The following is a 17,998-nucleotide window of genomic DNA, read 5'->3' on the forward strand; positions in this document are numbered from 1 at the left end:
TTAGTAAAAGTAATTGATTATTTCCTTAAAATAAATTATACAAAAAATGTAGTAAATATTTTAGAAGCATATCAGTCCTATTTAAAAAATCACATGGACTTAAATTAATTGCAGGCAAATACGAGACTCTTGTGACTGACGCTGCTGCAGGACCATTCCAAGGAAGAATGATTCGAATACACTGTTGAGGCGTTGACCCAAAAAAAAAAAAAAAGAGGAATATACTGTCACAACTTGGGAGTTAGCATGGGCCTAGATACTCTTTCTTGTCCGTGGTGTTTCAACTTTTATTTTATATAATAAAAATTATTTTTCAAAATATTATCACTAAAATTAGTTGAACAATTTATGATTAATACTTGATTGTTTTTAGTAGTATGAAATGGTACATAACTATTATATTTATTAAAATATTATTTACATCATTATATATATAAACACTTTTCTTATATACTGACTCCTTTACTCTAGTTTGAACACTTGATTTCCTTACACATTACAGTGACACTGACACTTTCTATTTTATGCATTGGAACGGTCCTATGCTTCCTTTTATTTTATTTTCCCTAAATACAAAATAATGGTATTCTATACTATATCCAGTGAAGCTATTGCTTATCAACAAGCCTGAATCAGGAAAATGTCAAATATGGTGAAATATTAATATGACAATATACAGTGACATAAGAATCAGCCCACAGATATGGATACCATTTCTTTTTATGTGCCGTGTCGTTTAAAGCATATATTAGAAAAAAAGAAAAAAGAGAAAAGAACTTGACCCAAAATAGTACACAACTACACATTACAAGTCGGCAAGCTTACAAAATAAATCATGATTAACTGTATGTTATTTATTAATGAATAGAGTTGCATTCTAATAAAAATTAGATTAGACAATAAGCTTTGTATATTAAACTGTCATTGTTGCTTGGTAAATTAACTTGGACGGTCGTTCCAAGCCCCTGCAGCCACAATAAACTACCGTTTAGGCATCACTTTCATCTAAAAGGTGGTTTAATAACTGAATTGATATTTGTTATTTTCACTTAATAATTAAAGGTTTTAGCCTATTGTAGTTAAAGATGTTTTCTCAATATCTTAACTACTCGAACTTAAGCTTTGTTGTTACGCTAATTAATTAATGCTACTAAATAATACATTACATGAAAGATGTTCTAATCTAAAAAAAATTGTCTTTCTTTCTCTCTTTTGTTTTTGTTTTAAACCTCGCTCTCAAACTTATTTTTATGAGATTCAAAAAAATTAAATAGTAAAAACACATTGCTCACAAAAGACCTTAAGAATCCATGTTTCTAATCTTTATTTGATGATAAAGTAAGTAATATAAACAAGGCAAGTCGTTTATAACAATTTATTATGGTCTTATTTAATAAATTTATGAATTAAAATTTAGTATATTTTTTTTAAAATTTCTATTATTTAACTTTTTGATATAACTTGCTTTTAACTTATGAATTTTTTTATTAATTTTTTAATAAAAAATCATCTAAAAATTTTAGCATATACTCTAAATGACAAGAAATTTTACCATGTCCATGGTGTTTGTTGTAGCGTCTAAATATTTTGTGGATGTGTCTAAAATTAACGAAGAAAACTTTCTTTAATTGTTTAATTTAAGATCTTATAATATTTTCTCCAAACTACAAAAGTTTCCTTAGTGTTGCAGTTAAATTACTGGGCAAGGCATATGTAAGGAAAATAGCAAAGATCGATTCCTGTAATATATACATACATACACACACATATATATATATTCCAATTAGACAGATCGACTTAAGTTTTATAAAATTATTTTTTTAAGTTAAAGATCCAAGTGTGATATGTTTATTTGATATAAGATTTTTTTTAATATGTTAAAATATTTTTTTAATTATGTAAATAAATAACTTAGTTTTTAAATAAAGTAATAAATATACTATCTAAAAGTTTTTATTATTGATAATAATAACTTATATAATATTATTATAACATTATTTATATTTTTTTAATAACATAAAACCTAAACTTTAATTAAATAATATTTAAAAAAAATCTTAACTTGTCTAATAAATAAGCATGACATAAATTTGGTCATAAACAGCCAACAAACGACATAAAATGTTTTGAGAGCCAATCTTTAAAAAGATGAAAACAGAGACAATATCTGTCCGCACTACCGCAGCAAATATGAATGCATTATCTGAATAATTTCCATTTCACTAAGAAGCAACAATGCATTGCATAGCATAGGCATTATGCACACCAACGTAATCTATGACATGGCATTTTAATTATTGCAATTTCTCAGTGCTTCGTTGCCAAGTCAGAGACCATTAACATAAACGACTCAAAAGCAATTTTCACTACATGACATTAATCATATTATTTTATAAAGGGTAGTTGCTATTTCTCCATCGCCATAATCACGACAAATAAAAATGTCCCTTTCCCAGCTATTTACAACAACTTTGAAAAATAGCTCAAACTATTGAGCTATGTAATTAAAAGCTTGAAAATATTTAGCTTCTTAATATAATGCTAAAATCACTGCCAAATCGACGTGTAATGATTAGCTTCTAGTGACTTATCTTTTTCTAAATGGCTCTATTATGCCGGCCATTCCATGGAATTGGTAATGGCATAGACAAGCCCACAATTTTATTTTATTTTATCATCAAATTTTGCCTTTAAAAGTCACATAAACCTCTTCTTGAAAACCCCCCTCTCACAGTACCTCCTCTCTTTTCTAATTTCTACATATCTGTGTTTTGGTGCATGTTTCTTTAGGTCTCATAATTTTCTTATACATACATAAGTAGATAACAAAGCATTTGATATATCTCTCTCTATGATGAAAGTGGGATTTGAGGTGGTTCATGCAAATCCAAACATGATTCATCCTCACATGCATGGAACTTGGGACTACCCAAATATTTCTGCTAATTCCTTGCCATTACCAGCTCCAACCCCATCAAACCTATATCCAAAGCCAGCATCAGAAAATCACTGCCTAAACTTGGGTCAAAATGAGCTTTGTGATTGGGTGGAGGAGCACATTGGTGATATTACCAAACACCTTGTTGAAGACTTACCAGAAACCACACCTAATAACTTGCTGGCTAATAACCCAACAAAGGCTTCTCAAAACAACCTTGTTCCCTCACTTTCACCCAATTTCAATCCAAGAAAACCCTCATGTTGGAGAACCCAATTTGGCTCCTTCACCAATGAGCCCTCAAAAAACAACTACACCAATCTCCACATTCAAACAAACACCTCAGGTTTAGATCCTGACCACAATGTTTATGATCATGAGTTGAACCTAATAACCATTCTAATGGAGTGTGCAGTTGCAATCTCAGTTGAGAACCTTGGTGAGGCTCACAAGATGTTACTTGAACTAACACAAGTAGCCTCACCCTACAAAGCATCATGTGCTGAACGTGTTGTTGCCTATTTTGCAAAGGCCATGGCTAGCAGGGTGATTAACTCTTGGCTTGGTGTGTGTTCCCCTTTGGTTGATCACAAGAGCATTCACTCAGCATTCCAAGTCTTCAACAACGTTTCCCCTTTCATAAAGTTTGCTCATTTCACTTCCAACCAAGCAATCCTTGAGGCTGTGAGCCATTGTGAAAGCATTCACATCATTGACTTAGACATCATGCAAGGCTTGCAATGGCCAGCTTTCTTCCATATATTAGCCACAAGAATGGAGGGTCCCCCTCAGGTCACAATGACAGGTATGGGAACCTCAATGGAACTCCTTGTTGAAACTGGAAAACAACTCTCAAACTTTGCAAGAAGGCTTGGCATGTCATTGAAGTTCCACCCTCTTGCAACCAAGTTTGGAGAAGTTGATGTTTCCATGTTGCAAATAAGGCATGGTGAGACACTAGCAGTGCATTGGTTGCAACATTCTTTGTATGATGCAGCTGGACCTGATTGGAAAACATTGAGGCTTCTCGAGGAGTTGGAGCCAAGAATCATCACTTTGGTAGAGCAAGATGTTATCCATGGAGGGTCTTTCTTGGACCGTTTTGTTGCCTCCTTGCACTACTACTCCACACTTTTTGACTCTCTTGGAGCATATTTGCACTGTGATGATGCTAGTAGACATCGTGTGGAACATGGCCTTCTTTCTAAGGAGATTAACAATATATTAGCCATAGGAGGCCCTGCAAGGAGTGGTGAAGACAAGTTTAGGCAATGGAGAAGTCAGCTTTGTAGGCATTGTTTTGTGCAGGTTCCAATGAGTGTGAATTCAATGGCTCAAGCACAGTTGATATTGAACATGTTTGCACCAGCTCATGGTTATAGCCTTGCACAAATTGATGGCACATTAAGGCTTGGATGGAAGGATACCAGCTTGTACACTGCTTCTGCATGGACCAGTAGAACTTACTAGCAAATAATAAAGGTTCTTAGCTTTTTGGGCTTTGTTATGAGGTTTGAATATTGGGTCTTAAAGCAATTTTACTTCATCAACTACTTGCATGAAAATTGAGCTGTATATTGAGAAATTTTATTATAACTTTTAGGCAATAAACAATTCTGTAATTATATTCACGTTTACGCAATTTATGATTACCTTAAAATCTTGTTTGCTTTTATGCGTCATGTTGAGTGTAGACTCCAATGCATGTTCACAAATAAGTTACCCTCAACAGTAGTAGAACTTACTAATATATAACTTATAAAAGGTAATATTAATGAATTTCATGTCAACTATTAACTTATTGAATAAACATTTAAATAAGTTATATATTTAAACCTGCACGTTTTAAATAATTACATCCTAAGTAAATTAATAAAGTTAACATACTATATTAAATATTATATATATATAGTTTTACAAATAAGATTTCATTATTTTACTTAAAATAATTTATTTATTCACGAGATAATTTAGAAAAATCTGTCCAGAAAAAGAGTTACCAATTGGATGTGTTATGAGCTTTTTCTTCCATTTTTTCGGGGCCTCAGAAGGTACCTGAATCTTTCAACTTTCCATCTCCTTGTCTCATTGGATGCTTCCATATCTTGTTTTAACTACAAAAACGTTGAAATTGTAATTATATATAAACGGGAATCTTATTCACATCAACATAGTATGAGAAAAATGGGCAGAGAAAAGAGAAGTTTATTCCAAATTGAGACCCCTAATAAGTGGTAAAAGAGACACTAGTTGAATTTGTGATGTCTAACAAAGTTATATCTGATAATGTCAAAGTTTTTTGCACTTTTTTTCTTTTAACATTTCTTTTTTTTTACACACATCATTACAAGTTTATTTATATAAATTTTGAACATAAATAATAAATTAAAAGTATACTGAATTTTTACATTAAAATGAAAATGAAATCAATATTTTTCTGGCAGATAAATAATGTCATTTTATCAGGAAAAAAGAAATAGAGTAAAGGCAGAAAGTTAGTCAATTTGTGAAAGGGTAATAAGTTTGTAAAATTCAACATCAAAATGTCATATCCATACATAAAGCCCAGTGATGTTCATAATAAATCCCTATCAATTATTGCAAATAGTTTGCTACTATTCTATAATTATAAAAGCCTTCATTATTATGTTCTTGTTGGGTATTGGGCATCTCATTGATTGCTTGGGGTATGCTTGGAGTGGGCTCACTGGGATTTATAATTAATCGCACGTGCCACTCGTGTATAAATTACATAAATAATAAACCATTTATCACTCTTATCTTACCTTATTTTTTAGGGTTTTGGATTTTATGCACTCGTGAGTCGTGACATATCGATTATTATAAATTATACTCTTCTTTTTATGAATTTATCCCTTTTCACCATAACATTCAAGTATTTTAAAAGGCATAATAATATATATATTTTTTACAAATGATTGTAAAAGATGTTGAGAAGAGATTGTTTGGGTTAATAAACCTGATTTTGTGACTTTATGTATATTTTTCTTTTAAAGGAACAAGTTAAATTTTTTAATAAACTTTGTAACTTGAATAAATTCTTATTCCATAATTTTTTAAAATAAATATTTAATTAATCTGTTTATTAAAATTTAAGATTATTTTATATTTTTTAACACTTTTAAAAATTGAATCTTTTTGATACATCAAAGCCCTCTTTTATCTTTGCTCCATTCTTTACGCAATAAAAAAGTTTAGTCTTTTGTGTATAGAATTATAAGCATTAAATATCCATTAGGGAGTCTGACTCTTTTTACCCTTTTTTAAGAAAAGGTAATTTGAAGTCTTTATTCTAACTAGTTAATTTAAAGAAGGTGACAACTTTTAATAAAGGAAGGTAGAGAGAAGTGAAAAACAATACAGAAGAAATACAGCAATAAATAATTTTGAGAGTACTTTATATAATCAAAACCATAAAAGTTTTATTCACATCTATTTCTGTAAATTAGCACTAAAAGAATTTTTTTTAATAAAATTTCTAGGGCATGATATAAAATGTCAAACTGAAGAAAATGATGTTATCAATATTTCTTTTATCAAAAATAAATCTTATTAGTTTAATTTTTAAATTTAAGGCTCCCATAAAGTAAATTAATTTTATATAATTTAAAATTCAATTAATATTTTATTATTCTTTCTATTTTAACATGTAGTAAATTATTTAAAATATAAATAAATAACTATAATTAAATTACATATATAAAATTATGTAAGATTTTATATCACTATCATTATAATAATATCATAAATCAATAGTTTGAGAAAAAATATTAAAGATATTACGTTTCTAAATTTGATAGTTAATATTGTTTCATATTTATTATACATAAAAAATAATATAAAGACATTAATTATATTTCTCTAACTAAATGCTATTTTCTAAATTAACAGATAAGAAAGGAGGGATGTAACAGATTCCTCTGTTTTACAGAAAAGAGACGAAATATATGTTTTTTAAACAAATAAGACCAAAAAAGCAAAAGAGAAAGAAGAAACGCAATCCCCATTATAATAAGACAGCAATCAGCAACAGTTGCTTTGACAAATAGAAGTGAATCAAAATTGACCAAAGCACCAGCAGCAATTATACAGAAAAAGAAGATAAAAAGCTCAAAAAAAGAAAAAGACAATAATAATAATAAATAAATAAATAAATAAATAAAAGAAATTAAGAAAAACACTTTTGGCTTTTGACAGCACAAACATGGACGGCATACAGAGAAGGAATCGGATAACCCCTCGTCTCTCTTCTATTTGAAATTTTAATAAAGAAAAGAAAAAGAAATTAAACAAACACAGTTCAATTTTACACGTAAAAAAGGAATAAACGAACAATAGTAACATTTTTTTATATATAAAAAGCCATATATAATAAGTTTTTAATAAAAATTATTATATATATTTATGTTATATGATGCTGTACAAATTAAAAAAATAGTAATAACAATAAGTTAGTAGCAAATAAAAAAACATAAAAAGAAAATTACAACCAAGAAAAGAAAACAGCGAATTCTATTCCTATAATCTGATGCGTGGTTTTTTCCGTTCACAATTTTCTCTTTCTCTCTCCTCACACCAAACTGCAACAGCTTCCTCCATTCATCTCATTACTTTCTTATTTGCGGAGTTTCATTTGTGTCTTTCTCTCTGATCTTTCACGGACTCCTGTTCGTTTTGCTTTGTCAACCTATTTTGCAAAAAAGTTCTCTTTTTTTTGGCCCCTTTTTTGGTTTCTTAAACGCGTTAATCATTCTGGTTTTGTTGGGTCAATGGGGTATCAATTTCTAGAATCACGGCTTCAGATTTTGGGGTGTGGGGGTTATTGATTTGGGTTGAAGGAATGTAGCTGGAGGAGGTGGTTTTGTGCTCTGAATAAGAATTTCATCCTCATTGATGGGGATGTTGTAAATTTATTAAATTTGATTCATTTCATTTACCCTTTGTCCTGGATACGCTGAATTTGATGACTTGATTGTGAAATCTCATTGGATTTGGGTGGATAGTTGAAGAAAGTTTGGATTTTTTACTCTGGTGAATCTGTGGATAATCGGTTTGGTTTGGTCCTTCTTTTTCCCTCTCCATTTGGGATTGTTCACAATCACTTGTTGAATTGGGCACAAATCTAAGAAGAAAATATCCTTGCAGTTGCTGGCTGTAGCTGTATTGAAGGTTATTTCATTATGGAGCATGTGATTGGTGGGAAGTTTAAACTGGGAAGAAAAATTGGGAGTGGGTCTTTTGGGGAGCTCTATTTAGGTATGTTCATGTTCCTTCCCCCCACCCCCACCCCCACCTTTTTTGTTTTATTTTATTTTTGCTTCATTTCATTTTTTTTTTTGTATTGTTTTATGTTTTATTGGTTTAAAGGTGTTTGTTATATTCTTTCTTATGTTAGGTGTTAATGTACAAACTGGAGAGGAGGTGGCTGTAAAGTTGGTATGTGAAGTTCTGTACAAGCTTTTAACCCTTTTTATGTTTGGATGGGCCACAATTTTTCATTATTGAATTTTTTCATGAATTTCTTGAGATGGGTTGATCTTATTTTTTTTCCTGGTGGTTCTGAATGTATTTATTGTATATTGTCTTTAAAATGTATGTTGATAATAACAGTGTCATACTTATGCTTTCTTTACTATATAAATTAATATGCTTTTTGTGGTCTTTTGTTATTCTATGTGGTAGACATTGTCACTTTGGAAGGTGAAGCATCCTAAATTTTTTATCAATGTTACAGAAGTTCCAATGAGTAACAGTGATACCTGGAATTTGACATTAAATATGATTTTTTGGTTGAAATAAATAACAAAAGAAATAATATCCCTTTTACTCTCTACTGTTAAGGATTAACTTTTGAACTTTAAGTGGTTGGTTTTTTTCTTAAGCTTTAAAAGAAATAAACAAGTTCTTTTTATGGATTGAAGTGGCATGCGAAATGTCATGTTATGTTTTTCTTTGTAAGTTTGTTTTACAGCTGCTGGATGCTCATTTTGGCTCATATTTGACAACCCAGTTTATGTTGGATTGCTCATAATACTTTGCTGGGTTTTGAGATTAATTTTTTTCTCTGTTTCAAATTTGTAATCCTTCTCTCTTGTTTTGTCAAAATCCAGGAACCTGTAAAGACCAGGCATCCACAGCTTCACTATGAGTCAAAATTGTACATGCTTCTTCAAGGAGGAAGTAAGTCTACACCCTCCATCCTTTTAGTATTGAGGATACTAAAAGAATTCTCTAACCTAATGCTATAAGTTTTGGGCAAATTTATCTTAATTGTTATATAATATACACATTTGTCTCTGTTTTCTTGATTCTGGCATATCACATGATTGGTGCATCAGATCTTCTTTTATTAATGAAATCAGAACCATTAGTCTCTAACCATGGCCTCATATCAAAATGTTTGAAACAAAGATGTCTCCATTTGAGTAATCCAATATGATTTTTCCTTTATGAAGCGGGGATTCCCCACCTCAAATGGTTTGGAGTTGAGGGAGACTACAATGTCATGGTTATTGACCTTCTTGGACCAAGTCTAGAAGATTTATTCAATTATTGCAACCGGAAGTTCTCATTGAAGACAGTGTTAATGCTTGCTGATCAATTGGTAAGTCTGTTTGGAAACTATTTTTGAAGACAGCACTTTAACTAATGATAATAATGTTTTATTTGCTTCATATTCTTGTTTGTTTTCAGCTTAACAGAGTTGAATATATGCATTCAAGAGGTTTCCTTCACCGTGACATAAAGCCAGACAATTTTCTAATGGGCCTAGGACGAAAAGCAAATCAAGTAAGTTATTGTGGAGAATTTCTTTCAACTTTTGTTTGACTATTTTTTTAACTTTCTATTCCCTTTACTGTTCTGGAAGCAATATGCCTTTTACCAAGTTTGATGAAGAGTAGTGGAGGAACTTAAATGATCTACATATTATCTTCATAGACCTGGAAAAGGCATATGATAGAGTGCCAAAAGAAGTCTTGTGAAAGACTTTGGAGAAGAAAAGAGTGCATGTTTCATATATTCAGGCAGTCAAGAATGTCTGTATATATGACAGATGGGGTCAAAACTAGTGTTCAAACAAATGGTGTGCAGGTGTGGTCAATTTTGATCCTTTATCTTTTTGCCTTGTTATTGAGAGTTCTACTGAGCCAGGAGCAAATGGCTCTTACATGGTTTTTTCAGATGATATTGGTCCTGTTTAGGTGAACTTGTAAATAAGTCCTTATAAGAGAAGAAAAACAAAACAAAAAATGAATAAAACACCTCCCATAAGTTAAAATTATCTTATGCTTACTCTATTTTTTAGAAGTTACTCTCATTTAACTTCTTTAAAACTTAAGTTATTTTTAAATTATGAGAGAAGTTTTATTCCTTTTTCATATTATTTTTCTTCTATTACAAGGACTTATCCATAAGTTCACCCAAAGAGACCTGTAGTCTTTGTTGAAGAGTTTGAGGCTAAAGTTGTGCAGAGAAGCTTTAGAATCACATGGTTTATGATTAAATAAAAGTAAAGTGTAGTGTATGGGATGCAAGTCAAGCAAGAGGCCTTTTAGCATTTGCTTATTAGAGGTGAAAATTGGAGATTATATTAAGTTGCACAGTGATAGGAATTTATGAAACCAGTAACTAAGTCTCTGAACACCAATATATATTGACAACCAAGAACTATCTTGTCTTTATCATATAAAGTGATGAAGAGAGGGATATTAGGTGTTATTTGTGATTGAAAGGCCTATCAAGATCGAAGAAAATTTGTCTGTACAGCCCAAACACGCATTAAGCAATAAATTGCCAATAAAATGCATAAGTTAGAGAGATTGCTGTGGTATATGAGTTGACATAAAAGGTAATTTTATGAATTGTGATCTAATGTGTTGTTATTGCAGTTTAGAAGATTCTGTTTCTTTTTTTTACTGTCTTTGATATAAATGGAAGATTACACATTGAAGTGATTCTCAACTTCTCATGCATAAAAAAAAAAAATCAAAATATAAGCTTGGTTGAGTGATATTAGGAAATGGCAATTATATAATCTGATTCCCATATTTGTCCTGCATTTTCTCAAGGGTATTTGGGCTTCTTCTTGGGCCTTTCCTTTTCAATCCTGAACAAACTTCACCAGTGCATTGTTCTTATTTTGATACTGTATGCAGTTTAATTCATAAAATTATTATACACTCAACTTTAGTTTAAAAATAAAAACATTTTAAAAAAAATTAGATAACCCATCGTGGGTTATGAAATACTAGTTTCCTTTATGGGAGGATGTGTTTCTTCTTTAGTTTAGTGACTTGCACTGTTGGTATTGTTTCTATTCATATAATAGTCCTTTTTGTCCAACAAATTTGAAAAAGAAAAAAGTAATATCCTTGAGCATAAACTTTGAGTGGATCTTAGTAATTGTGCTTGGAACCAACATGTAGGAATAATGGTCCTTGAAAGTGAGATACTTTAAAGTTGGTGCAAAGTTTTAAGTTTTGACATGTGCAGCTTGTGAGTGACTAGATATTTGCATCAGTTAGTTGACATCGAGCATAACATATTATTGCTGTTCAAAAAGATTATTCTTCAGCTTTTTTTTGTCCTATCTTCCAAGGTTATTAAAACACAAGAGTTTCTGTAAACTCATAGAATATCCTAAACTCGACTTGAAAACTCGTAATCATTTACCTTGTACAAAATTAATATTTAAAAAGCCATAATAATGACATAAAGCACAATAATAAAGTTAAAATCATACTTAAATAGCCAACTCATATTATGATAATGTGATTTTGGTGTCTTAATTGTAAATGTAATGTTTTACAACTTGTGGAGAGGGAAGAAAAGTGGTGCCTTTATTTCAAACTTGTAGAATTGGGTATAAACTCACGAGCTTACCAAAAAAAACGTTTACATGTGATTTGATATGATTTTCTTACTTGGGATATAGGAATTTAAACATCAGTTTAACAATCATGCTATCATCTGGTAGTGGTACAAGAATATAACATGAATAACTTACACCAAGACTATTATCTGGACTTAGCATGAGATGCCTTAATCCTTTTAGAAGGGTTAATCCATAAAATGAAGCTACTTCAATAAACTTCTTTTATTAGCCTCCTTACTGGTCAAAGCAATTGGTTTCTCTAAAGGGAAGATTTTCTTTATCATCTGATATGCTAAGTGATTTCAAAGCATTTTGACTTGATATTCTTTTAGGAAAGAATTGAAAGTAAATATAGTTAGGGATATTTAGAACAGTTGGTTATGGACAGTTAGAGCAGCTAGTTAGAGGCTATCAATTAAATAAAAAAGGGTGGGGGAATAAGAATGGGAAAAAAAATAATTTGGAGAATTAGAAAATTTGTATGAAAAGGAAGCCCTTTGTGTTGGGGAAAACCCTTGGAGGAGAATTCTCTTAAAAAAATTAATCCTCTTTGTTTCTGTAAATTTTTCATTTCTCTTTCTTGTGTTTGTAACATTTTTTTATTCTTCTTTTGTTTTAATTTATGGATGTTATATATACATGACTTGTTTGCCATCTTTTACATCCAATCTATTCTGATGGAATCCTATTCTTTTGTCCAACTAAAATAAACAATTGATAGATTCTTTTAATGGAAATAACTTAGTTAAACATGCAGATTTCATTCTTTTAACTATACATCATACTGGGTATCTCATTTCAGGTGTACGCCATTGACTATGGCCTTGCTAAAAAATATAGGGATCTTCAGACTCATAGGCATATACCATACAGGTTGGTTTTATCCTTGGTATTTCAGGAGAGTTGCAATATTTAGATATGCAACAAAACTTAGGCAAAACAAATCTTATATTGCTTAAGTAATTGCAGAAATATTCCTTTCTTTATTTCTATGCATTTGCATCAACTTTAGATCTTATTATGCTGTTTTTCTTGTGGAAAGTCACTTAAAAGTAGGTAATATTAGTATACTGTAATAGTAATAATAATAATAATAATAATAATAATATAATGATAATGATAATGATAATATCAGACTAGCTTTGACAAATTCCCACTGGTAGAATAGTGTGTGATACTCATCCAAACTCAACTCTTTGCATCAGACACCCTGGTTTGAAATATAGCCCCTTTGATCTTGATTCTTTTCTAAAAATGATATTTATGTTCCTTCATAGGGAAAACAAGAACCTTACAGGCACAGCACGCTATGCAAGTGTCAACACTCATCTTGGCATTGGTTAGTAATATTTTGTGCTTGTTTTTTCCTTTTTCTGTACAATAATTGGAGGTAAATCATTACGTTATTAGACTTGAATGTTTTCTGTAAACTAATTGTATTTATTTGGTTGGTAGAACAAAGCAGAAGGGATGATCTGGAATCTCTTGGTTATGTGCTCATGTATTTCTTGAGAGGAAGGTATGGATAATTGACAAATGCATCTACTTTACCATCTACTGGAGGTCGGATGTTATTACAATATTTTTCTCACTATCAGCTTTCTTTTTTACATTTTCCTTCTTCAGTCTTCCTTGGCAGGGTCTGAAGGCTGGCACCAAAAAACAAAAGTATGATAAAATCAGTGAGACGAAGGTGTCAACTCCCATAGAGGTATTATGACTAGCTGGATATGTCTGGTTTTTGAAGAAGTAAACATTATATCTAGATTTGATACTTCAACTTAGGTTAGATAATCTGATGCCATAGAGGTTAACTAGACAGGCCAGGCTTGAAGCAAGCTCCATGATAGTTTGGACATGTGAATGTAAATACTTATGCAAGCGCTGTTGCTGGTTTTTCTTGTTCACTAGAACTTCAATACTAAATATTCTTCTATTTATTACCAAGATCAACTAAATGCTCTGAGGTTGATGTTCACCTTTACATTCTTAGTCGTATATTAATCCTTGCATTCAATAGTTGGCACTTGACATAACCTGTAAAATTTTGCTTCTTCTCTTCCTCTTCTGTCTCTGATGATATTTCAGTTTTATTGATCCTGTTGAAATTGTGCTTGTATAAACACTACAGGTGCTGTGCAAGTCATACCCCTCTGAGTTTGTATCATACTTCCATTATTGCCGATCATTGCGGTTTGAGGACAAGCCAGATTATTCATATTTAAAGAGACTTTTCCGAGACCTGTTTATTCGAGAAGGTATGTTCCCCAAAATATCTAATTGAGGTAATGCATTAAGTGTATTTTGCTGGAAACTATTTAGTGGTTACAAATTGGTCTGGGCATTCTTAATGCAGGCTATCAGTTTGACTATGTTTTCGACTGGACAATGTTGAAGTATCCACAGATTGGTGGCAGCTCTAGAGGGAGGGTTAGTAGTTTTGTACTTGATTGTTTAGATTAAGTTGTCTATTGTTGGTCACTTACTGTAGTAATTGTTGTAATAACAGCTTGGAGCTGGCAAGGCAGCTATGAATGCAGGTCCACCTGTACAAAAACCAGAAAAGATCTCAGGTTCATTCTCTTTCAGCTGAATATGTAAATCAAATTTGGTGTACTGCTAATTCTTAATGAGTCTGACCTTTGGTGGTCATGAATTTTGAATTAATATGTACTGTGCCAGAAAATATTTGTATGTAAGCATTCAACTATAATTATCCTTTTCTTTGCTAGCATCAATAGTCAAACTAATTTGCTTTTCTCAAATTCCTTTTTCTAAAATTTTGGTCATGCAATTTCTTTCAGTTGGGAAAGAGATTCGAGAGAAACTCTCTGGTGCGGTTGAAGCATTCTCCCGGAGGAACCCTGCAAGTCCTGGTCCTCGTGGTGATCACACCAAACATAGGACTTATGAGGATGTACCTGTACAGAAGGATTTGGTAATATTATTCAACAATAGAGAAAATAGGAATCACAGATTTAAGTTTTCATATTGGGGCTTGTTTGGTTTTACATAATGTCTTTTTCCATTTCCTGTTTTCACTAATAAAAGCTCACATTGTTTTCATTTTTCGTACCGAGTAGAGGAAATGGTGAAATCACAAAAATATTTTTTACCAATTCCTGTACAATCTTTGGATTGGAAACGTAACATTTTTGCAATTGTTAATTAAGACAGGAAATGGAAATGGTAAACGACAAACAAACGCTTATTTTCTAGATATCTGGTTTGTTGAGATGTTGCAATTCTATTTATCTTTTCTATGGGGGATTTACAGTTTTGACTTTGGAGTTCTTCGTTCATGGAAAAAAAGTCAACTTGAGAGTGGATTAGTTTACTTTTTCTCAAAATCAACAAGGATGATATTCTTTTTAATTTTATTGCATCTTTACTTTAATTATCAATTATTCAAATATGTTACTTTACCCCTTGTCCTAGTGGGATAAGGCTCTGTTGTTGCTGCTGTTACTCAACCTTGCCTTGTCTTGACAGCATTATGCCCAACATAGTTCCACTCGATATGGCAGCAGTTCAAGAAGAGCCATGATCTCATCAAACAAGCAAATTTCCTCAAGTGATTACACTGGCAGGCTAGCCTCAAGTGGTAGCCGTCCATCTGGTGCTCATAGAATTCAACCTGTGTATGACTCCAAACCAGCAACTTATACACGCAGTGGCTCTACAAGAGGCCACCGTGATGATCCTCTGCACAGCTTTGAGCTTCTCTCTATTAGGAAGTAATCAAGTAAAGGGTGTGTCATTTTGTTGTCATTTCTGAATTCTGACACACCTGAGATGCAAGATCAGCTTTTATTCAAGAGTAGTCTCAAGCATTATGGACAGAAACCGAAGAATCAAGTTCATATGGATATTAATGAATTATCTATGGAGTCATAATGGCATGATCTCCTGACATCTTTTTTGGACCAAGGTGGACTTTTTTCTGCCCTCCAAAATTCCTTCAGAAGGTTTCTCAGTCACTGTAACGTGGTTCTTAAAATGTCAAAAAAATAACTGAGGTTTTTTTTTTATATTTAGTTTCTGTACTAGATGAAACTTGAGTTATAGTAAGTTTTATGATACACTATTTGTTTGTTAAACAATGAGGTCCAACGCTACCTGTATGTTATTTAACACTTTTCCTTAAGAATGAAATTCATTGACAAGCTAGATTTGGTTACAAACTAGCTATTTCAACAATACTTGATCTTCCATTATTCTGATGTGGCTTGGATATGTTGTTTAATTTGTCTCTAAAGAATCAGAACACATGAATGCACGTAGAGTATTTTAAATGGAGCTAGACATGAATACAAATTTTGCTTGTTTTATCCTCCAAGCTGTTGAGTTGTCGCTCTTGCGATGCTTTTAGAAGAGCTTGTGAATTTTATAAAAAAAAAAGCTTATATTAATAGGGATTTTGATATAATTTATTAAATAAATTCTTTAATTTATTCTAATAAATTTTGTTATCAAATTTATACTACAAGTAATCATATAATAAACACTTAATCTGTTTATCTAAATGCACTCTTTAATGATTTGAAGTAAGAGATTACTATTTGATCATTTGAATATAACTCTCGGCAAAAGAAAACGTTCGGCGCTGAGATTTTGACATACACTTGAGTATTTGATTATCAAAAGAAACATATTTAAGAGGTTTAGTTATTTATCTATTATATTAAATATGGAATTTTAGTATGTATCAAAGATATTTCTTAGCAGACTATTTGAGATTAATATGTTTTGAGACAAAGAAATCTTAATATTTTTTCTATAAAGCTTTTTCTTACACTCCGAGTGAGGAATCCATCCTTAGTATTATGACCCAGCAATTTATGAATGGTGTTGGACCTTGGTGGTATATGATATTAATCAAAGGTATTACAACCATTAAAAATTTAGTTGTCACATTAATGAATTTTTTTAAAAGATAATAAATAAAACAAGGTCTCTGATAACAATCAAATGTGTTCGTAAATCCCAGTTGGCTTTGCATGTTTCAATGCTACAGGAAAGTGATAAATTCCTACTTCCACCAAAATCGATTTAGGCTGCCATACAAACAGGCTATAACTAGTTTGCAAAAAATTACTTCCACCTAAGACATTGTTTGTAAGCTTGATTTAGAAAAGGAGGGCTTTTTTAAAAGCTATTACTGTTTGGGAGTCATAAAAAATGGAGGGAAAGGAGTAGAAAATTTTAGAAACCCTTCAAAGCTCCTCATACATGTAATTTTTAATTTTTTCAAATTTAGTTCTTTTTTTTCTCAGAAAAATTTAATATTTAAATAAGGAAGGGATTTAGTCCCCTTCTCTTACCCTTCAAGCATCTTTTTCTTTTTACTCTAAATTCCCCAAAAAACCGTAAGATGTGCATGTATCACATGGAATAGAAAACACATCAATAATTTCAAGGAGAGTATACACATTGAACTTTTGGATTCTAGTTTACATGATGTCTAGTTTTCTTCACAACTTACATGAGAAATTCATACCTTTCTTTGTTTTTAATATCTTTCTTTAAATTATAAGAAAATAACTGTTAGAACTTAGATACCAACCGACATTTCGAGTATTCTTTGTTGTGACTATAAGTTACACAGATAAATTCATATCTTCCTTCATCTTTTAACTTCTTTGAAGCCTACTAAGGATGAAGGAAAAAAGTAATGATAAAAAAATGTTACATGATATATACCTGCTGACATTTTCAGTATTATTTGTTCTGCTTTCCCTTAGGGAGCCAGAATTAATATAAAACACAAATAATTTGAGCACAAACCATTAAAATTTAAGACAAATGATAGGAGTGCACAGATTAATGATAATTGATTCCAAAAAGAAAATGAAATTTCCATCAATTTGTTTTTTGTAATTTCAAAAGCAAATGTTACCTCCAAATCATCAAATCCTTTACTTCTAAACCATAGGTAAGCTAAGCTACAACACATCAATAATTTTTAAAGTATATAAAAGTCTTCAGAAGGAAGCATTGGCTTACAAGCCATGCCCTTTTCTATTGATTTCAATTTATTTTTTTAAGTTTGGAGGCTATGAGAGAATCCTAAGCTCTCATCTTAGTCACCCAACTATTTTCTATTATCCTTTTAATTTAAAATTTAAGTAGTTTTGCTAACAGCTTTTATGTTTCTATTATTT

General features: G+C 31.2%; 2 protein-coding genes across 7 annotated transcripts; both read left to right on the forward strand.

The window, feature by feature from the left end:
* Nucleotides 1-2,851: 2,851 nt before the first annotated feature.
* On the forward strand, nt 2,852-4,408 carry LOC113870724 (protein SCARECROW-like). Its single transcript, XM_027507157.1, has 2 exons — nt 2,852-3,115; nt 3,245-4,408. The coding sequence occupies exons 1-2, from the start codon at nt 2,852-2,854 to the stop codon at nt 4,406-4,408; spliced, it is 1,428 nt and encodes a 475-aa protein (XP_027362958.1).
* Nucleotides 4,409-7,454: 3,046 nt separating this feature from the next.
* Nucleotides 7,455-16,036, forward strand: LOC113873669 (casein kinase 1-like protein 6). Of its 6 annotated transcripts, none has more exons than XM_027511911.1 (15): nt 7,455-8,019; nt 8,105-8,215; nt 8,355-8,395; nt 9,070-9,139; nt 9,415-9,563; nt 9,653-9,748; nt 12,637-12,707; nt 13,112-13,173; nt 13,290-13,353; nt 13,461-13,545; nt 13,966-14,092; nt 14,191-14,264; nt 14,344-14,407; nt 14,639-14,772; nt 15,327-16,027. In XM_027511911.1, the coding sequence occupies exons 2-15, from the start codon at nt 8,140-8,142 to the stop codon at nt 15,573-15,575; spliced, it is 1,362 nt and encodes a 453-aa protein (XP_027367712.1). In that variant the 5' UTR covers nt 7,455-8,019; nt 8,105-8,139; the 3' UTR covers nt 15,576-16,027. The 6 variants fall into 6 exon arrangements, with proteins under 6 accessions (XP_027367712.1, XP_027367713.1, XP_027367711.1 ...); XM_027511912.1 differs by having other exon boundaries at nt 7,455-8,014; nt 15,327-15,995; XM_027511910.1 differs by having other exon boundaries at nt 7,455-8,215; nt 15,327-16,036.
* The last annotated feature ends 1,962 nt before the right edge of the window (nt 16,037-17,998 follow it).

Source organism: Abrus precatorius, unplaced genomic scaffold (assembly GCF_003935025.1).
Source record: "Abrus precatorius isolate BTA unplaced genomic scaffold, Abrus_2018 Scaffold7, whole genome shotgun sequence".
Taxonomy (NCBI): domain Eukaryota; kingdom Viridiplantae; phylum Streptophyta; class Magnoliopsida; order Fabales; family Fabaceae; genus Abrus; species Abrus precatorius.